The sequence below is a fragment of the Cyprinus carpio genome, chromosome B17 (assembly GCF_018340385.1).
Source record: "Cyprinus carpio isolate SPL01 chromosome B17, ASM1834038v1, whole genome shotgun sequence".
Taxonomy (NCBI): Eukaryota; Metazoa; Chordata; class Actinopteri; order Cypriniformes; family Cyprinidae; genus Cyprinus; species Cyprinus carpio.
In genome coordinates this window covers 7,947,017-7,970,940 of record NC_056613.1, presented here as the reverse complement: position 1 = coordinate 7,970,940, position 23,924 = coordinate 7,947,017, and the positions used below count along the sequence as shown (strand labels likewise).

Here is a 23,924-nt window from a genome sequence, read left to right as displayed (position 1 = left end):
ATGCGTGTACATTTGGCCTGTACGTTCTGAAACATTATTTTGTTTAAATGTACTAATGCTTTTCTGAACATTGGTTTTATCTTAATTGGCTTGCCACCTCCTGACCTTTCCTTCTGCACACTGAAGCAAAGTTTAAAAGCAATTACTTGGTTACTTTAAAGGACAAATTAGCTTATAAATAAACCAATTTAGTTCATTATAAGGTCTGCAGAATTAAAGTTGGAGTTGATGGTCAAAGGTCAGCTTTTTCCAAAAACTGTTGCTGAATCTCACTTGAAAAAAGGTGTGAAAATAAAAATTAATCAATTAAATATTGAATTAGTTATTTGTTAAATTCCGCAGGAACTATGTAATGTATGAACAGGGGCTGTATTTAATTTCTTTTTAGAAAATTTCATTTTAAGTGAAAAGATAATGACTATGCAGAGCTGTGGAATGCTATTACACGTCATACACATTCGCTGACATACAGTAGAAAAGCTTTTTAGGTGATTTCATGCTGAACTACTGTAGATTGTAGGTTTCGTCAAATACAGGGAAACATGTTTTTGGAAAGAAAAAAAACAACAAAAAAACTTTTCTTACTTTTAAGTAAGAAAAAGTGAAATAGATTTTAATGTAACATGTACATGTGTTGCGCAGAAAAGCTAATGTCAGTTCTTTCGAGTGCCACCCAGTATGCAGTTTGCTACATTTGCGGCACTGCCAACATGTGAAATGAGAAAAATTGAACAATTCCTTCTTAGAGAATAAGAGTTATGTGTCTTGAGATACCTAGAGAAAATTTAAAGCCCTGTGTGATACGGGTCACATTCTCGCCTATTTCCGTGTAAGTAAGAGAGTCTGTGAGGGTGAAAATTGTTTTCACCTCTCTGTTGAGATCATTTAAATGCATAACATAAAATCTGTGCATCGTACTCAAGCATATCAATGTTTACTGATTTTTTTTTTCTTTTTTCTTTAGACTGAAAAAAAAAAACTGCCTGGCTACCTCTATGTTCTACTGTATACTTTGTGTAAATGAGAAACAGCATGATGTTTACAGTAACGTACAAATTGCTGAAATTCACTTAGCATTTCACTGGCAAAAAGTGATGACGACATAATCTTTCATTAATTATTATTTTATCTTTTATATGGATAGTTCAAGTAAAAATTACACATACAATGAAAGTCAGTGATGTCCATTATTGTTTGGACCCCAACATTCTACAGAAGGTGAGTAAATGATGACAGAATTTTCATTTTTTATTAATTATTTGTTTTTTTTATTAAATATTTTACATATTTATTTATCTGTAACCAAACCTTTTTAACAGAAACAGAAAACTTGATATATGCAACTTTTTTCCCCAATGCTCTGGAAAAACTTTATTTTAGTTTTAGTTTAGGTTTGCGGAGACTATAGGCAAATCATTTGTAGGTTGATTTCCCATGAAAAACAGCGTAAAACTGTGGCTTTGTTATTAAAACATAGCTCTGTTTATTTAACACCCCAACCAACCTGACATAGTAACATTATTTCAACCAGTGAGTTTGGGGTGGGGCTGTTTTTGACCAGTGGCAGTTAAATATTTGAGAAACCTGTCTGATAACAAGCAGGTTCTTTGTTAACAGCAAAATATGCTTTAAATAATGTTTATTTTAAATGCATTTTATAATAAGTCTGATTTGCTTGAAAACAATGTTGAAAAAGAATTCTCCTCTTAATTTTGCAATTTGTGACGCAAGTGGAACAGAAATTATGCCATACATATTTAACGTTTAAACATTTGGCTAACCACAAATGATATTGTAAGGCATACTGAAGCATTCCCAGCTCTATTTTGCACCTGAACCATGGTTAACAGTTTTACTCTAGAGGCCTAATATACTGTATTTCACGTTTTGGCCTTTAATGAAAGGCACAGGAGATTAATATATGAGCATAGATCTATTTTTTTCTTGTTTGCACTCAGCCTTTCCTTTCTCTCCAGAGCCATTTACTGTACTACACACTTGGTGATAAATCCACGAGTTGCATCGGTGTGATGGCAAACATGCTTGCCACTGCCGGCCTATCACGGCACAGGCCACATCCCAGCGTGCGTGGCATGTTAGAGCACCTGAGTGGAGCAGACATGGCCAACCAGGTGTAAAATCAGCAAGGCCTGAACCCGAATGCATGGTGACAGCTCTTCATGCTTGGTAGCCTTCATCTATCCCGCTTTCGACCCACACCTAGTCCGCATCCACTCCTCCTGATTCCTCCCCCTGCTCTTCAAACCAGAGCCTCTTCCATTTATCTCCATCCTGCAGGTCGCACATGCACAGCGGGCACTAATGAGTCTGTCCTGCTGTCCCTGTCACCTGCACTGATTGATTGATTTATTAACTTTACAGAAGAGGTTCACGGTGCTGCAATATCGTCGTCTCTCGTTTGGGTTCTTTACATGGTGGAGGCTAAAAACTCAAAAGCAATAGAGCAGGAAAATACTGAAGTTGAAGCCTTGAAGTCGCAATGGAACTGAAGTAGTGACAGATTTGTTCTTTCATATTGTGACATACATCCAAGTTTAAACACTGAAAAAGAAAAATGTTGGGTGCGGCCTTGGTTCTATGTCGTTTGATGATTGGATTTTCAGATGTGGGCATTGCACAAAAAAATTGAGGCGAATGAATGCAAGCGGGGTTTAGCAGACATAAAAATCGCAGAAGTGTGAAATATATGACCAGAGAGAAGTCTGATGGTTGTTTTCACCGGAAGATCCAGTTGTGACATTTTGATTAACCGTATAAAGCCTACTATATCATATTTGATACAGCCCTATAAATTAGCGAAATGATTCAAACTTCGCTGAAAGTACACGTGCCTGTTGTACACAGTCATCTGATTGATATACTCCCTTTTTTATAGCAAGTAATGTCTTTTCAGCTTTAGGTTGTGCTACATGTCTTTTTGCAGTTAAAGAGTTACTCCACTGCAAAATGAAAATCAGCGTTGCATTTATTTGGCAGTCTATGGGACAGTCTCAAGCCTCCCTGTTTTCATCCAAAATATCTTAAATTGTGTTCCGAAGACGAACAAAGCTTTTACGGGTTTGGAACGACATGGGGGTAAATGAATAATGACAACATTTTCATTTTGGGATGGAGTATCCCTTTAAATCTATTAATGTTTATATTGAAAATGTAAGAATAACATTTATAATGATATTATTTCAGAATGACACCTACTCACTTACTGGACTGAAGCAACTTAAGTTTACTTGACTATCCACACACACACACACACACACACACACACACACACACACACACACACACACACACACACACACACACACACACACACACACACACATATAAATATACTGAAAATATTTGTGCATCTCTCTCATGATTGTATTTTATTGCATTATATATTTTGCCCCCAACAACTACAAATCTGTAATCTCAAATTTGATCATAAAACAAAACATTTAAATATCAAATATTATCTTACCAAGATATATTATTGGGAGATATTGAGTGACAGCTGATATTTATATATTTTATGCAGGTAGTCTGCTTTTGCTGTAAAGTAGATAAGCTATTAGAATTTCATCTTAGTTTTTGGCCATATAATTATCAGCAAATGCACCAAATTGCATTGCAAATATATATATTTCTATAATATGCACAAATGAATTGTTCATAATAAGATTACAATAACATGCATTAAGAAAGCAGGTGAATTTTTACTTCATGCTGACTTTAAACACATTGGTGTCTCTGAAGAGGTAGCGGTCCACCCACAGGAACGAAGCATCTCTTAGTGTTTCAAGGTGTTGGGTTTTTTCCACGGGGCACATAATGCGCTCTGTGCGAGCGTGCGTATATGTGTTTAGTTGAAAAATGTGTTCCCTGAAGAAAGTGCTGTGTTTGGGTAGACTGCATCCACCATCATAAGCTGCCAAGCCTTTGGCTATGTAATGTTTCATCCTTTTCTACTAAGTGCGTCTTCAAAGGGAGTCGGGTTTAGCAGCGTGTGGGGAGGGAGAAAAGAGTGGGAAAGAAAATAATGCGGTGATGGAAATGAAAAAGCGCACACACACATAGGTGTTCACATCTTTCGGCAGCTGCTGGCATCACGGCGACGAAGCCATTGTTGCTTAGGAGGAGAGACAGAACAACAAAGAGAGTGCTATCAGGAGCTCCCACGTTCTGCCTTCTCTGGCCTGCTCTCTGCCTCGTTCTGAGGCAGCTAATGCGATAAGAGGCATGTGCTAAAGCGCGTGGCTAGCAGAGAGAGGGGAAGACAGTGTGAAAGAAAGAAAGAAAGAAAGAAAGAAAGAAAGAAAAAAAGAAAGAAAGAGTGGGAGATGGAAAGGGCACTGTTAGAAAAGAGCATTCCTCTTTGAGCTCAACCTGCTTGACGGGGCCTCCAGAGTCCAGCGTTCTTTGTACTTCCAGTATTAAACAGCACTGCGGATACCTGCAACACTGATGATAACTAGAGCATTTTGATGCTTTCTGGAGATCTATTGGTGCTTTGTTTTCTTTCGCTGCTTTTTTGTTTGTCGGCTTTGATTGAGGATACTCAAAATTTTGTTTACTGCCCCCCTCTCCAAGCGTGTTATCACATTCTGTAGGTATCCTGCAATCTATGAGGTCTCTCATGCCTTCAGATAACTCGGGTTGTTTGTGCGGTTCTGTCTGAAGTCAGACTGCAAAGGCCTGACTTGATTATTGAGCGTGTACTGTACCGTCGTGGGGCAAACAGTTGCATGAATCATACATGCTAGCCAAGTTGTGTGTGTCCGCAGTGTTGATGCTGTGTAGGACGTTATCTTATGTGTGAGATAAAGGTCATAAAAGCTTAAGGTTGTTTTGTTTTCCTGTTGGGTGGAGAAGTTGTAGGTGCATATCTGGCCAAAGAGATAAAACAGTAGCTTTATATAATTAATTACTATACCACCTACTTAGATACAGTAGATGGATGGAAAGATAGATACAGTAGATAGACGGACGGATGGACGGACAGACAATTCAAATTCTTCTTGACTGAACAAATCAATATAAATTCCAACTCATGAAAGTTTAAAGGAACTACGTTCTCCAGTCCTGGCCTGACCTGCCCTTCTTCCCTTTCTAATAGACCTTTTCGTAGAGTTTCTTTGTATCAACTTTAAAAGTTTTACACTTTCTGAATGTCAGCATCTGAAACCATAGGAATGCTAGAGTTCAGTCAGCATGCCATGACATGGATGGACTGAACGGACTTGAAAGAGAGATTTGAGTCTAAAACTTCATTGTGAATTGAAAGCTCATTGTCGTTCCTTCCACTGAAAGCCTGTATCCATGGATATGCGTTCCTAAGCATTTATCTTCCACATCAAGGCGTTTATCTCCAATCAGAGCCCCCGTGAGCGCCTCCATTTGTTTAATTGGACGACATCTCCAGCCATTCAAAGCCAGCTCTACAAAGAGATCACATATCTTTGCCTGGATGAGGTCAGCTGTGTGGTATCTGAACTTTCTAAACTCCCTCAACTAAACTCTCAAACCACAAAGCCCTGATCAAAGTTAAACTTTGTGCGTTTTGGCCAAATTAAAGGAGGGGAAGATGGATAAAAGGAAATTCCAGAGAGAGAGTTATGTGTAATTAGAGTCGTAAATAGTGAAGCACTCACACAATACCCGCACTGAGACCGGAGGGACTCGACCGAAGACTGCCAATGATTGTAAAGTTCAAGAACTTCTCCCGCAATAACTATATCATGTTCCTACCAGCAGTGGACAGTGAAGAGGTTGTTGTCATGACAACAAGGTGGAAACACCAGCCGGGAAGAATAACAAGAATTTATTGGACATTAAGGAGGAAGGCTTTGGAGCATATAACCATTAGGCACCGACAATATGTGTCACGGTGTACAAAACAACACATTAGAGGATGAGACAGCCCGACATATACCCCCTATGTAGTATTGAGGTATTTATGCATTTACAAATCCAATATAGTCCACGTAAATGACCAGCATGAAAATTTTATGTGGACTATATAAGTATATATAGTGTCTTTTTTTCTTATGCCATAGAGAAATAAATCTAAAAAGATTTTAACCTATTACCATGGCTGGCTTAATGCCACTTACTAAAGTGTGGAGCAAATTGGATAATTTGTCATAATATAACCTTAGGAAATCTCGGAGAGTGGGACTCTAAACACAAAAGTAGAAGTAATGGCCAATTATCCTAGTGAACAGTCAGTGTCAGACAACTGGGGAGCACAGGAAATGGTAACGGTGAGGGAGACACGGTTTACTGCTGTGGCTTGGCTGCATATTTTATTTCCATTGTTTTCTCTGGACTTTGAAGGCCACATTATGTTAAAATGAAAAATTCGAACTTTCTGAGGAGTTTACCACCCAGTCTTTTCCTCACATGAAAAGACAATTCTTTCAAATGTAGTTTCATGCTGCAATTTAGTTACAGCAGAGACACAAAAACAACTGTTTAGAAGCATCTAACCAAAAGACTATTTTAATCTCAATCAGAGCGAGCATCTTACTTGTTGTTCTCTCTTATGGATAAAACATAAAAATTGATGGGCAAAAATGAAGACAATCAGTCATTTGCTAGTCCTCATGTTGTTCCAAGTCATAATGAACACAGACCAAAGCTTTCAAGCAAAACTGCAAAAGCACCATCAGTTACGGTGACCAAACGTGCCATTTTCCCAGGACACGTCTTGGCCAGGATTTCTATATTGCCTAAAATATCCACGTTTTGGCTTTGTTTGTGCTGCGCAGACCAATTGTTGTATGACAAAGTATACCCTGAGAGCTCTAGAGAGCAGACGGCTTCTTGTGCTTTTGAATCGCTCTCACGATACTTTGATGTCATACACCAATTGGTATGCTCAGTGCTGCTTTAAGTTGAACACTAATGTATTTGCATCGCTTTGACTGTTCTCTGTAGATCCCACCTTCTCACGCACCACGATTGGTCGATTACGTACAATGTCTGCATATTATTGGTCAAACGATCATTACCTTCATTAAGTATGAAAACAGGAAACCGAAGCCAAAACCTGGATATCTTAGGCAATATAGAAATCCTGTCCAGGACCTGTCCTGGGAAAATGGCACATTTGGTCACTCTACCATACTGTAAATGTACCATAAAAGTGGCATATATGATTTTATTTCAAGTTTACTGAAAGCCATGTGATAGCTTTGGGTAAGAAACAGAAATAATTTGGCGTTATTCACTGAATTCTCTTCACTGTTTAAAAAGTATTGATGTCAATTCATGAATGAATCATTCTTGTAAGTCTGATCTTTTCAAATAATCTTTTGAAATCTGAATGGTTCATTTAAGAATGATAATGATAAACTAATAAAATGTATAAGCTAAATAAAGTTTCCTTTTATCATATTATATCATATATCTATATAAATGTAAGAAACAACAACAATGATTATATTAAAATGATAAAAAGTTATAATAAAAAAAATATTGTTGTTAATATTTTATATTAAAACAATATACAAATAAATTAATTTTTAATGAATGTTTTATCATATATCCATGTTTGAAATTATATCCTTATGTAAATTCATATTTAGATTATATATTTTGTAGTTATTATGATCAAATTAATATCATAAACAATTACTATAGTGCAAATATTTCTAATATTAATATATTAACATTTCATATTAATATTAATATTAATATAAAATAAATTGAATATTATGTAATGTTAATATTTTATCACAGATCAGTGTGTGAAATTAGAGCTATTTCTTTTATCATATTCATATTTAATTTGAAAATTCTTAATATTTTATTATATGATGTGGTAAAATGTTAATATAAACATTGAATAGCCTATAGATTTTTTTTTTTTTTTGATATGTTAAAATTGTATTTTATATAATAATATAATATGATGATTTGATCAAATGATACATGCTTTTTTTTTTTTTTTGTCATGATTAACTTCAATGGATGGCAGTAAAAGAATGCTTCATTTTCCAGAATGCACTACCTGTGTTGTCTTTGAATCATAATTCAGTCCATTCTTATTCCAGCCAGATTCCAGCCAGATTGATCTTAGTTCTTGAATTCAATTCACTGACTTGTTTCAGTCATGTTAAACTATCATATGACTTGAGAAGAGTTGGAATATAGCTTTACTGACTACTTTTAAGACACTTTTCTAGTGATTCTAGGGATTACATATGAGTGGGTAAATGATGGCAAAATGTTCATATTCGAGTGAACTATTTCTTTAATAACAGAATGGCAAACTAGTAAATCAAATCAAAACAACACAGTAGTTACTCTGTGCCATCTTGTAACAAATGCTACGGAGGCTATCGGTGCGAGAGAACTGTGCTTAAAGCTAAGTCATCAGTCATTCTCTGTAATTATGATGCTTCTCATTTGTCGAATAGAAGTAATTCATAAAGCTTGCCACTCAGCCACATTACAAATACATCTACTAATCTTCCAGCTCTAGTGAATAGGGAATCAATATGCTGTGTGTTGTAATGATTATCCTTCCGTGCTTGTCGAGTTTGCATGTCTCTGAAACAATCCATAAGCAAACATATCGATTTTTTATTTTTTTTAAGATGCCATTATCGTTGTCAATTAAAAAAAATTGCTGCAGGCTGAAATGGCAAATCTTGGCTCCTATGTTCTGTTCTATTTCGGAGCAATATGCTCTCAAATGAGGTAAGCGCTCTGCGATTGGCACAATTCCTGCGCAGAGTTTAATTAGTTTAAAATCTGTTAATCTCCCAAAGCAACTGTCTGATTTTTCACAGATGAAGAGGAATGATGGGGAAGCGAACAATGCAAACAGTTGTAAATTTGGACTGGGATATCAGAGAAGCTGCTGTGGATGCCAAATATTCATAGCGCTCTGATATATTTTTTGGCCTTTTGTTGAGAGAGCACAGGAAATGAGAGGGAGAATGGAATTTGGAGATGTAACAAGCCAGATTTGTTCTGTGGAAAAGTGTGCCGGCCACTATGCAGTGGTGCAAACAGCTCATTGTTAATATGCTATCTGATATTTCACTTCTGAATCGTCATAATTTTTGTTTGATCTTAAAACTGTATATATATGAAATATCCATCTATTAATTACTCAATTAATTACTTATTAATTACTTAATTACTAAAATTTAACTGAAACATAAATTAATAAAATTAAAACTATAAAATGAATATATAGAAATAAAAGCAAGTTCTTTAATAGTATATAAATATTAAAATAACACTAGTTGAATAATGTTTATAAATGTTAACTGAGACAGTGTTGAAACCAGTGGTGTTAATTTGGGGTGGGGTTTTTCTCTTTGTTTGACCAATGAAAATAATTTAGAAATGCTAGTACTGCCAAAAGTATATACATTAGCAATCATACAAAAAAACTGTTTGAAATTTGAGAGTAGGAATATTATTCACATCCTTTATCCCGATAAAGGTAATGAGATTTTGTGTATAAGCATTTTGTCAACCCTCCTACGCTCTTACATTAGGAGGAAAACTAGACAGTTATTAAGCAAGACAGTTCTTTTTCTAATTGTTTTCTCATTTCAGTTTCCTTCCCTGATTGTGATTTGCATTTTTATTTGTTCTTGTTGTGTTGATGAGACTTTTATCTTTTTATTCTGCCGTTTTTGGTTGGCAGTCCAGGTCTTCACAGTAATGATTACCTCTATTGAATTTTGCTCTCCGGGGAAAGACAAGACTGCCAAGCAGTACGGCCTGAGCAACCCCTCTCCCTGATTGAACGAAAAAGATTCTCTCGAGTAGGTAAACATGCTCAAAATAAGCTTTGGTGCAGTGGTTGGGAAAATGATGGGGGGGTTTGAGAAGGGGGGGCTGAAAAGAAACTTATCAAAATGCCATCTCGTTTCCAGTGTAGCATTTTCCCTCTCTTAAGCTCCACATTGTGTCGTTTGATCTTTGATTGTACTCCACAGTTAAGTCTGCCCATCTGTCTCCCTCCTCAAACTCTGATGCTTTTACAGAAACATTCACGAAGAAGTGATGAGGCCAGTCGCATCATACTTGCACTTAAAAAAGAAAGAATATAAATATTATTCATGCAGTTTCCCAAGTGCCCCACTGGCGGAAATGGGTTTATTCAACCCACATATCTTCTCTGGGTTTCATGCTGTGAGCATTACTCCTCATTTGCTAGTTAAATTAAAGATCCAATCCAGAACGAAAGCTCACAAGTTACTGAATCTGCCGAGTATGTGACATATATCTGCTCTCGCTGCCTTTGTCATTGTAATCGAAATCAGAAATCTGCTAAATGTGAGTCTAGAACTTCACAGCGACTTGCATTCAAGTTTGGAACAGACACGACTTCTACCTGCTCGCTTTTCTAATCGCCTCCTTATCTAAGAAGCTCAGAACCAATTGCTGAGCTGATAGACTTTAAACCTCCCGACACTCGTCATGAGAGCAGCTCTATACTGTTGACTCTTGGGATCATTCTAGCACAGTGCCTGACTGCTTAAAATACTCTATTTCAGATATTACAGCTCTGTGTGTACAGGCAAACAATTTTTGCACGTGCATGGTGTTTGGGCTGAAAAAGAAGGACTGGGATGTACGTGATCAAATTGAGCTTTTGAGTGTTCACATCTTACAGTCAAATTTGGGGGAATGAAGCTCAGCAGTCCTATTTCCATTTCTCACTTACGTTATATCAATAGAACAGGTGCGGATGAATCACGTATTGAGCGCAGGCATTTAATTTTCTCTTACATTATGATCGTATGCATGATCGTGCGACAGGTCTTTGAACTTCCACCTTGCATGCTGACACATGGAAGAAGCACCATTCTTTTTGCTGTCTTGCCACTGTCTAGTAACAGGCTTCTTTTTGCAGTTTTAATGCAGCGGATGAAGGCTGCGCTCTTCGCAACGTGACACACTGCATGAACTTTTCATCATGTGTGTCTTATCGCTGTAACCAGCATGTCTCAAAGGTCCTTTGTGATGATAAGAGTGTCAAAGCTGAGATGAGATCAGATCAGATCAGAGTGTTTTTTTTTTTCTGGGGTTACACACTTTATAACCAAATAGAGTAAATTTCCCCTAAATTAATTAAGTATTGTTGTCTTTCAAGGTGTCGTCAAGTTCATTTATGTGGTCTTCTCAAAAAAAAAAAAAAAAAAAAAAAAAACATTTTTAAAGCAGAATTAAAGTAATATTAGAATGAATTAGCTGATGAAAATAATACATTCATTGATTAATTAAAAATTCAGCATTTTTGAACCAATCGGTTGAGTGAATGAACTGATAACTCATTCATAAAGATGGTCAGTTCGTTTGTTTTGAATCAGCGAAATGGTTGAATGAATGATTCAATTATTCACTCAGTCATTTCTTTCATTCCTAAATGATTCAGTTTATTTGAATGAACTGGTTAAATGAATGAATGAATGAATGAATGAATGAATGAATACCACAACTGATATGTGACCCTGGACCACAAAACCAGCCATAAGTAGCATGAGTCTGTATGGATAAATTGTATGGGTCAAAATTACTGATTTTTCTTTTATGCCAGAAATCATTAGGATATTAAGTAAAGATATTCCATGAAGACATTTTGTACCATAAATATGTCAAATTTTCATTTTTGATTAGTAATATGTATTGCTAAGAACATCATTTGGACAACTTTAAAGGTGATTTTCTCAATATTGAAAATGTTTTGCACCATCAGATTCCAGATTTTCAAATAGTTGTATCTCAGACAAATATTGTCCTATACATCAAACCATACATCATTGGAAAGCTTATTTGTGCAGCTTTCAGGTGATTTGTAAACCTCAATTAAAAAAAAAAAAAAAAAAAAAAAAAAAAAGACCCTTATGAGTGGTTATACGGTCCTGGGCTGAGTTTCCCAAAAGCTTCGTAAGCCTAAGAAGTTCATAAAAAACGATCGTACGACTGATCTTAATATTACGGTCTGTTTCCCAAAATAATCGTAACTTAAGTAGCACTTGAAAATCATCGTAGATCTACGAGTGCTCTGGAGTAATCGTAAAGCCCTAAGTGCATTGTAAGAAGACAGATTTATGCAGTCACCTGCAGGACATTCGGCAGATTACACCTTTAACTTTATTCAAATGCTTTATTCATGTGATTATAGTTAAATTTGAATTTATAAATGAAATAATTAAATAGGGCTGAAAGCAAAAAATACAAAGACACATCTAAATTAAATGACTGAACAAAAAAAAAGAAAAAAAAAAAAAAAATAAATAAACAAAACACAAATCAAAGTCAAAATAAAAAAGAAATAAACAAACAAATAAAAAAAAAAAAAAAAAAAAAAAATAAATAAATAAATAAATAAATAAATAAACTGTCAATGACTTACTGACGTGCAGCCATCTTGGGCCTGCAATAAAGTCTCTTCAAATATACTTTATTATATTATATTATATTATATTATATTATATTATATTATATTATATTATATTATATTCGAGCTGTCTGGAACGCATCATTAGGTTAACATTTCAATAAATGAGCGTGTAGTAGGCTACTACAATTACGAGCCATTCTATGAAGTGACATTTCAGCACTTGACAAACGGATAGCGACTCCTAAGTAGCACTTAAAGCACAGCTACGTGCAATTGCGTAAAGTCAATTTTTGGGAAACGCACATGAAACAATAATGAACGATCATAAAATTACTCGTAGAAAACGCTCTTAAGCACTAAGATCAATCGTTATCGGGAAACCCGGCCCAGAGCTGTACATGCACAGATATATATAGTGTACATTTCACCTAGTAATTATATTGACTACTAATTTAATACTAATATAATAAATACTAATAAATCGTGTAATTACCTAGTGTTTTCCTATAATTTGACCAAATATACAAATAATTTTATTATTTAAGTGTGAGATGCCATGGGTATTTCTCTCAGTCTTAATTTTACAATCAATCATTAATTCTAATTATATGGATTTTAAATTCAGATAAGGTAGAGCATTGTATTTATTCGAGTTATGATTTCAAAATGTGACATTTAAAGTGTATTTAATATTTAATTAGTACTATTTTGGGGTTGGGACCTGCAGTGTAGTTTGACATGCAGTCCCTGAGTTGCAAAACATTGTTTCATATTCAGATTCCCAGACATGTGTTGTGTTTTTGGTACTTTAAAAGGTTTCAATAACATATTCACATCAGCCATACAGACAAAAATACACATAGCACATTGCAATACACGTACATTTTGGGAAAAGTTTCCATTTTGCTTTGCAAAATAATTGACTGGTTATTGATAATTCAGTCAATGTACTCTAGGTCACTGGAAGACTATCCATGAAAGGTAGAACACCCTCAATTTGAGGGGATACCACCCTTTTACTTAATGGAAAATTTTAACCAAGGCAACCATTGGTGCTTGAAATCCTAAAATAAAGTCCTGAGGCTTTGAGAAATACATTGTACAGAATGTGTCTCAGTAACTCCCTTCTTCTTCTTTTTTCTGTTGTTGGGGTTCTGTCCTCATTTGAATGCTTATCAGGTTAAGATTCACATTAGCTGGGTTGTTTGAAGCTGGCAGCTAATTTATTAAAGAACATTCTGCAGGCATGCACTGCTTTTGAGTAAACCGTTGACACTACTTCCTCTTTATGAAAGTGTTCCGCTGCATTTCCCTTTTACGTCTTAATCTGAAATACATCACGGCAAATATCGGGGAGCTCATCAAAATGCAGAAAGGAATGGCACACTTAGGTTTCTTAATTGTTTTAAAAGCCTCACAGTCATTACATGTCTGACATAACACCGCAAGCCTAAAGCACCTCCAAATCATTCAAAAAAACAAAAACATAATAACCTTTAAGTGCTTTTGGAGTAAAAATGCAATACCAACAGAATTCATGCGTCTGCTTAAAATATTAAATGCATTACCTCTGAATAATTTTCATTCAAACTCAGACACATGTAAGTGCAAATGAGGTTCAGTTCCGTCTTGTCCGTGAGCAAAAGATTGCACCTATGGCGCCATCGCATCTCCAGCTGTGACTTCCCATTGTGTATTGGTGTGATCTGTCAGAAGTTAATGACGAATGTGTCGCCTGTAACGGCAAAATCATAACTTCACAACACATATGGCCGTATCTTGCTTATATAATAGATGCTGCTGCCCCGATGACTTGCCAAGCTGTCGTGGGAAAGAATCGCTGAAGTCAACTACCCAAATTGAGAATGAGAGCCATAAAGGGACTGCGAATGGCAGCATGTCTGAGATGGAGGGGGCAATATATTGTGTGAGTGCATGATCCGCTCCAGGGCCAGATGTTCCACTTGACAGACCCCTTGAGTGGAGGGCAGTTCTGCCAGCTGTCCCCCTTCCTACCGCACATGCAGCCATTTGTTGGTAGAGTGTTGAAAGCAAGGGGAAAATCAACAGATTGGCTACCCCCTCCCCACCCTCGCAACTGTTGTCCAAAACAAATAGTCCTGTGAAATTGCAGTTTACCCAACAATGCTTTTGTTTACCGCAACACCATTCCCCGAGTTTCAGTATGCGGCTGGCCAAATCGGAAAGAATTATTGCCCTACCTCCATTCCAGGTGAAGCCTTTTACGTTTACCTTTTCCCTCGTATAATGCATGATAATAGCAAAATTCATTCATCAAAGGCTCCTGCTGTTATTCCCTGGAAAGAGTTATATTTAACTTTGATAGGTCACAGCATTTTCCAGCAGGCTCTGTTGAGAATATGAGCCTGAAGAATTATGACTTTTCTGACCCAGGTGTGAGCATTATTCATGCTTAAGATCCGATCTCTAGTGCTACCAGAATGCGGGTAAGAGCAGCCGCTGACAACTTAAAAATGTCAGGACTTTTCTCAAAGTCTTTGGCCTAGTTGGGGAACTTGAAGAGGACATTTTAGTGGCTTGTCATTGGTTCTTGTACTATCGGCGTTTGTGGATGTGACAATGTGTAGGGTTATTTTGGTTTTCATCTTGCTGGTTTTTCTCTACTGCATTTGGAATGACATTTAAGTGGATTTCATGTCACTAAGCAAACTGTTAAAATGATTTTTTTTTTTTAAGTTGTGTATAAAAATATATTTCAGTCTTTCTACATTGGAATTTCATGTTAAATTTAATGTTTATTTGCCATTCTTTGTAATGATGTGCCTAATTTACTAGTAATTTCTGAGTGAAATGTCTTATGTCTACAGTACATTTTTAAGTCTAGAAATAGAATGAATAAAGTTGGGGAGGGAGGGCAGCATTTTTAAATATATGTATAAACAAGTGGATGTATATGTATGGGCCTTTTCAATTTGTATTTCACTTTGGCTGAAGGTTCATGGTAGCAAAATGTCTCAAGATATCAGGCTCAAACTTTCTTTTTTTTATTTTAACAAATTAAATGGTTCTTCTACACACAGTTTCATAAAAATTATTTGTGTATTGCAGTTGAAATGCATTTAGTGTCAAGCCCTCAGTAATGCTAGCTAATCTTTGCATTCTCTTGTTGTGTTTTCCAGCTGGAACAACATATATCTTTGGGAAAGGAGGAGGCCTCATAACCTTTAACTGGCCGGCCAACGAGCGCCCGAGCACCCGTACAGACAGGCTGACAGTGGGCTTTAGCACCTCACTCAAGGATGGCATCCTGATCCGCATCGACAGCGCCCCTGGCCTGGGAGACTACCTCATGCTCCACATTGTAAGTCAGAGCTTCTTCTAACCTGATCAGCCACATCTACAAATTTCAATCCTAAAGGTCAAAAAATAAATTATTTAATTAATAAATAAAGCCAGAACACACAGTATAGTTTCTGAGTGTTTCTGATGCCCAGTATTTGGGGTGACCAGTAATTAGCTATGAGGCTAATGATGACTTCAGCATTTTATATATTTATAATTATTTAATCATTATTCAGCATGCATGCATGCATTACATTGACAAAACTTTTACAGTTACACAAAAATGTGCACAAATAAATGTGGTTCTTATGACCTTTGTATTCATCAAAGAATCCTGGAAAAAAAGATCACAGTTTACACAATAATATATATATTATGATTAAAAGAAATATTTCTTTTTATCATCAATGCTGAACACAGCTTAATATATATATATATATATATATATATATATATATATATATATATATATATATATATATATAAAGCTGTGTTCAGCATTGATGATAAAAAGAAATATTTCTTAAGCAGCAAATCAGCATATTAGAATGATTTTCTAAAGAATCATGTGACACTGAAGACTGCAGTAATAACTGCTGAAAATTCATCTTTGTTATCAGAGAGATAAATTATCTTTTAAAATGTAATAGTATTTCACAATATTATTGCTTAAATGTATTTTTAGCTGCAGCATTGGAGTGTATAAAATACTTATTTTAACAGCCTTAATTAATAAACCAAAGGCATTGATTTGAATACATTACAAATAAAATTCAAAGTGAAATGATATTTCATAAGTGCATACATTTTTTCATACAGACATGGGTAATTAAGTGGTAGGAGTAATGCTGCAGCATCTCAAAAATAGACAATCTCAGTGCAACACAACATATGCTTCTAGTGTATGCGTCAGTGCTGCATTTATTATAATGGGAGAGATTTAGGGTGTCGACATGGTGTTAGCGTTCTGTGCATTTCATAGAACACAACAACTCTGTGAGTGGATACCTTGTGGGTGGTTTCTTTTTCTTTCTGTTGCACGTCCTTGTAAATAATCAATCCAAGAATAATGATGTCTCTCAGGCGGCTCTGTTTTGAGTTGCACAGTATTACTTCTACATTAATCTTTGTATTGTGTCAGTGACAAAATGAAATTTGTCACTCCACAGCTGCATTATAAAAAAAAAAAAAAAGAAATAAAAAAAAAGAAATAAAAAAAACTTTTCCTCAGATCAGCCATATCACCAGTGAATTTCTTCAGAAGTGGTGTGTTTTATTTTGCTGAGCTGCACAATGTTCTTTTCAAATTATTAAAAATCAATACGTACGCCACACGGAAGCCCAGCAGAGTTTTTTTCCTACAGTTTATCCTTGGTGAGAGCTTCTATTTGGCCGGATGTGTCCATAATGTAAATAATTCAGCACTCATGTAATGGATGCTGGTTTGGTAATTAACCTGCTTTACTGAAAGACAAAAGGATTAATTTTCAGACAGTGTTTGTCACCAATGGGTCTTTAGGTCCTAAATGAGCAATGAGGTCATTAGAGTGTTTCCTTTTTTTATTAATACTCCACAAACAATATATATATCGAAAAATGTAGACACCTAAGCACACACTCATATGTGTGTTTTTTTTTTATTTTTTATTATTATTCAAAATCTTAGATAAATATGACTGTAAAAACTTTTACATTGTTACAGCCTTATTTTTAAATAAACACTGCTCTTTTGAACTTACTGGAAAAGTAGTTAATTATTGATGCTTTTAAAAAAAAATCCTCATTTAATAAACAGTTCAACACATATCTGAAAGTTTCTAACTGTACAGTATGGATTACTGCGACATATTGAAACTGATAGTAAACAAACCAAAACGTTGTATCTTATTACGTTTGCAGATAAACAAGTGACCTTGTAGTTTAATGGGGGACTGGATATCTTTTTTTGTCAGAATGTGAATGGGGAATATTGCTCTGGCTATCTCCATCTGTCCACTAGTTTTATTGTGGCCTATGTTGGTGGTCCACTGGGACTCTTGGGGCTCTGTAATGGGCAATATAACTAAGGGCATTTCACTAAACCCTCACCCCCTGCCTTTACCCTTTATGACACACATGAACACACACACTTGTACACACTCGCCCCATTATAGCAGTGTAGCGCTGATGGAAATAAGCCTCTTCTGCCAAATGAACTAAATCTAGAGCACAACTCTAGAGTAAAGGGAATTAAGCTGCTGTATTTTATAGGCAGTTTCGAAACTTACATAACTAGTTATTGGGAGTTGCCTTTGATTAGCATGTACTGGTGTGGAATTAATCTTTGCATTTGGAACACTATACAGGGCACATTACGTCTTTGGTCTCTTTTTAGATTTGAACACTAAACGTTTAGTCCTTGGAACCTAAATCCATTTTAAAATGATTTTAAACCTTTATCATGTTTGCCTCTAACTTTGGGAAGAGTAGTAAGTGACAACAGATCACAATGTTGCTGTTTTATTTTGGGCTGATTATGGAAGTCTCCCTCCAATCATTTCTTCAGCGCTGATAATGAGCGAGCTATTTTCAGCTGTAAACGCTTGTCTCTCTTACACTTCTGAACTGAGTGGCTGGTGACACCATGGAATACCTTGTTAGATAGTTTTCGGCAACAAGGGAAATGTCAGTGCTGTTGCCCTTCAAACATGCCACCTCTGAAATGGCAACCTCTGTGATGGAATCATTTTAACTTGAGCCTTAACAAACCATATAATCTAACAGGGTCAAATTAATATCACAATTTAGACTAAAATGCTATCTCATGACCATACCATTATTAATCACCTTGGGCTAAGTATGGGAACTTTGCATTGTGAGTTTTAAAGGGATAGTTCACGTGGAAAATGAATATTCTGTCATCATGTACTCACCCTCACGTTGTTCCAAACTTGTGTGACTTTCTTTCTATACTTGGAGTACAAAAGAAGATATTTTGAATAGTTTTTTCAGTCTGTTTTTGAATATACATTGAAAGCCAGTGAGGTCCAAAACAACAACACCCCCATTGACTTTTATTGTATAATTATTGTATGTAAAAAAAAAAAAAAGGAAACCAGAAGAAAGAAAGTCAAAAGGGTTTGATATCAGGGTTTTCATACGGGTATGATATCAGGGTTTTTATTTTTAGTTGAACTGTCCTTTTAACAACTTGGTACTTCTTGCATCTCCACACATCAAAGCAAGGAACATCTGTCCACTGTAAATTTTGCAGTTCTCACTTTTAAAGTCATCTGATGTGTCTTCAGTCAGAAGAAGTGAAGATATAGACATGCCATCTGCTTCTCGCCATGTATTCTGTCCATGTGACACATTCATCCAAATATCATAACAGGTCTTGTCACACCCTCACTTCATAGCCCTTGTAATCTCAAAGTCAAACAAAAAACATCATTTTAAACTTATTTTACTTCTGTAGTGTGACACTTTTCAGTGAAACAGGTAAAGGTGGGTGGGGCTTGATTTTATCCATCAGAAAGTGACTGGATTGTGAAGTGGTTGTTTCAAACCAGAACAGAGCAAGAAGAATTACAGTTTGTGGTTTGCAGTGTTGTCAGTTACATGTTATTACATATAGATATATACAGTTACATATATTATGTCAGTTACATGTTAAAAATTACATAATTATCAAAATCACTTTTGTTTCGTATCATACATGCATGCATCACATCATCAAAATTTCATAGCATACATATATCATCAAACCTTGTTTCCAAACTTTTGACTAGTACTGGTCTCATTCCCTCAGTAGGGAAGAGTTTAAAATCTGCCAAAATCTGTAGACAGAAGTGTGAAAATGTTTTGTGTGAGATCTGCTGATGCTGTTTGCGATGATCTTAGCTATAGAATATCTGCTAAAAGTTGCAAGCAAATAAAAATTTCTCACATAAAAACACATTTGTTATAGTTATAATTACTTATATTGAATTTAATTTTTTTTATTGAATATAAAGTGAACATATGAACATTACTGAAACATTTAAACATTTGTGTATAATCAAGTAAAATTTGAACATTTGAACAGCTGCCTTTTCACGGTAGAAAACCAATGAATTCAATATGAGTCATTTTGACACCCTGTGTGCATTCCTATAGGGTCATGCCTTGTAGAATTATTATTTTGACAATAATAAAACCATTCATGACACACACACACACACACACACACACACACACACACACACACACACACACACACACACACACACACACAGATTTAGCCTTTTTACAGCCATTGTTTCCCTACTACCAGCAAACCATTTGTGCCAGCATGTTTGCCATCTGTTGACCGTGGCGGTCTCACACGGGAGAATGATGCACTTTTGTCGCTCTGTATAAGAGCGTCTGCTAAATGTCTTTAATTTAGACGTCTTCTGTTGGAGAGAGAGGAAGAGGCGAGGAGAGACTCTCGTGAAGATGTCCCTGCTGTTCCGGTTGATTGTAACACTCATCACACCTTCATTTGAAATTGCCATTCTGTTCCTCTGTCTTCCTTAAGAGTAAAACACTTATAGAAAGTTTCGAATGACTAAAGTTAAATGCATTTGGATTTCACTCCTTCCCTAATACGAACAGCAGCGTCTGCATAGCATTACGTATTTTTTTGTAAGACCGTTGGATACTCATTAAGAGCAAATAGCTTCCCTCCACCAGCTGCACAGCTGGAAGTAAGTGTGTAATTAGGGTAAAAAACCAAGCGTTTCTACAAATTGCTTGTGCCCCCATGTTGTATTACCGCTACACGAGTGGACGGGATGTTTTAATTTGCTTTAAAGGTCTTTTTCACCCCCTACAAAGCAAAATACGCTCGCTTTTGCTGTTTTAAATAATGTTAACCAGTGTCTTTTCGGGTTTAGAAACTTGCGCTTTAGCCGAATAGACAGGGGCCTTAAAATGACATGGTCCAATGATGGCCCAGTCATTTTAACTGAATTATGTCGCTGGGCCCTTTCCACATATCGACAGAAGAGGGAAAGGATAAATGGCTCCGACACCAGCAGTCTTTGCCACCAAAGCTGTTGACTGAAATCCTATAAGAGAAAATGATTTAAGTGAACAGAAAATCAATGGTGTTGATCTCTTTTAATCAGTGAGCAGCATAACTACACATTGCCTGTTGATTTCCAATCCTGCAAACCTCCCTGCGCTGAATGGCCCCTGCCACAAGCATTCCACTCCACTTCCATTCAGCCTTAAAGTGCAGAACGATTCTGAGTGAGAAAAGTGAGCACAATTACCCAGCTTGTTCCATTTACAGCTCATATACCAAAGAGAGGGGGGATATACTTCATTCTGACAGACTCTTAAGACGTGAAAAAGCGATATGACTAAACTGGAACGCTCTGGTTGTGGGGGGTCTGCGGCTCTTTTTTCCATCTAAATATTATAAATGCAAATATTTAGTTCCTGTTTATACAGAAGAAATCCACAGAGGAATTTGTTGCAGGTAACTGGGTAATTTATTGACGTCTTCACGCAACTAGTTTTCAGGTTTGGACCATCAATCTTCTAAAATGGTTTGCTATTGACATTTTGGGTATTTGCATCAGGTTTTCATGAGGTTTGCATTTACTGCAATTAAAATGCATCTGAGTCTAATGCTTTGCTGAGTACATTATATGACCGAAAAAAAAAAAAACAGATTTTAAAGTAAGTTCATTTAATGAGTTATATTTGACTTTTTTGGAGTTTACCGCTATTTTTATATATTTGATATATTTTTTGATATATTTAATGAATAGTGCTAAATGCAATGTAATGTATAATTTTATATATTTATAATTTAATTTATGTTAATTATATATAAAGGTGATTCCAAAATTTACAGTCTGTATGTATATTTCTTAAAAAAAAAATCCATGTACAACAAAATTTGTCTTCTGTTGCAAGACTATATTTAATGTTTATTTATCTTTTACTCAGCATATGACAGATATTATGAGCTTTATATTGTCTATATTACTTTATACTTACTTTATACTTACATTATACTTATGCTCAGTGCTGAGAAAACAGTATACATGGAAAGAGCCAACTTCAGCAGATTTTTTTTTCTTTTCAGATACAATTTCTATAGTAAGTTGTCTTCTGCTTTTGTTTTGTGTGAAAATAATTTGATCAGTAAACCTAAATAATTAATAATTAAATAAATATTAAGAAACAGTAATTCATTTTGCCGTGACACAAATATTAATCAGTTTATTCGCTGAAAAGCTAGAAACAGAAGTGGATAAAATCATAGGAAGCTGTTGCTCTTATATAACTCATTTTTTCAGAAGCCTTTTTCCATAATTCATCACTAGAGCTAATCACAGCGTAATCACACATGGCTTTATGCCAACTGTAGCTTAGGAATGCAGGTGCAACACAATTTTCTACACCTTTTCCCCACTTATATGGCTGTTTAGTTTACCTGCCACATTCAGCAGTGTGTGCTAGTTTAAGATTAACAGCTGGTTTGGCAGCTCTGATCAGCTCCTTTGCTCTATGTGTGGTCATTGTGGTGAAAAAGCCCAGATGGATAAATGAACTTGACGTAGAGGAGGCTGTTCTAAATGCTTTCTGAGTTTCTGTTTTCACAGTCAACCTCATCAAAAGAATCCAGCTTTAATCTCTGATACTGCTGAGTTATGAATCAATATTTCAGAGTCTAATATTACCTTCTAATGTTGTTTGAAAATCGAAACACTCCAGGCCTGTAGCTTAAACCTTCACCTGGCCACTTCTATAAATAATCACTCTCTTATTATCAGAAATGACACGGCCATTTGCCACATATGCATACGTTTGCATTGTATATTAATCAAATCAATTAGTATATTCTAAGAACTTAAAGCACATACTGTATGCAGTACATTTCGTTCCATAATTTTGATTTATTTTGATGATTTTTTTTATTTTTTATTATTGACACTATAAGTTCTAAAACATAATATAATTCTAATATAAGACAGCAAAAATAAATACATATACATACAAAATGGTTAACAATAATGGATTGACTTTGTTATAGTACATTTTCTTGTAGAAAATCAATATTCCATATACGTCTGAAACATGTATTCTGTAGCAAGTCTATATTTAATAACTTTTCCTCAGCATGTGACAGATATTATTAACTTTATATTACCTATATCACTTCATATTATAAAGATGCTCTGTCCAAAAACAAAACAAAACAAAAAAAAAAAACAATAAGAGAACAGCAAATTCAGATTATATTATATTATATTATATCTACACAGTCACACTTTTTTCAAATCAGTATTATATTATATTATATTATATTTATATTATATTATATTATATTATATTATATTATATATGTCTACACAGTCACACTTTTTTCAAATCAGCAAATCTAAAGCAAATCAGTTTATAATTAATGCCTTATTTGGGTTCTGTGATAGCATACTGTCGGGCTCCGCCGTGGCTACAGGCGAGGATGAGAGTGGTGTAACGCAATCCCCCTAAGGTATTTTTGATCTGGAAATTGCGTTAAACTGGCCAGCAGTTGAAAGCAGATGAATGCTAGCCATGTCTGAAATAGAGCATAATGTGAACGCAGATGGAGAACAAAAAATGCAGATGCCCTGGAAGGTCATTCCGATCAGAGTGCATTGATCCTCAAGGCTCAGTTTAGGAAACTCAGACGCATAAACAAGGAGGAAATTGACGCTTCCTCATGGGTTTTGCTCAAAATGGGTTAAATTTCAGTCACTTCCCAGTATTTTTTTGTTTTGTTTTTTCTAGTTGTCTCATTAACCTTGACATTGATTGGTACATGCACACTTTTACTCTGGCCACCTGAAAACAGTGCACAGAGTCGGCATTAATGTATTCCCGCTAATGATAATGGTAGCAAATCTTCCCCAGCGATCTTTCTGGCAATTCTCGAAGGACTCCTAAAAAAAACACAGCTCATATTAAAGAAAGCTGGCAGCCGCAGGGCACGAATTTGCATTATTTTGTCCAGCCACATGTTTTAATCTGTGACAGGCTTGCCACTCAGCTCAGACCTTCCCAACATGACCCACTTTCCTCACAGCATATGCTGTCAAGCAAAATGAGCAGATTTATGAGGAATCAAAATCGCTCCAGCTAAATAAACTGGCCAGTTGCCTTGATGGCACACATGAAAGACACAGGTGCCTCATGTCAGTACGCTGAGGCCATTTCT

The 23,924-nt window shown here is 35.7% G+C and overlaps 1 protein-coding gene across 26 annotated transcripts in view; it reads left to right on the top strand.

The window, feature by feature from the left end:
* LOC109057157 (neurexin-3a) overlaps positions 1-23,924 on the top strand; it is a 270,223-nt gene that overhangs the window by 190,420 nt on the left and 55,879 nt on the right. For all 26 annotated transcript variants that reach the window (XM_042742036.1, XM_042742019.1, XM_042742035.1 and 23 more), the window contains one exon: positions 15,541-15,722. In XM_042742036.1, the coding sequence (XP_042597970.1) occupies positions 15,541-15,722 (182 nt within the window). The remainder of the gene's footprint in view (positions 1-15,540; positions 15,723-23,924) is intronic.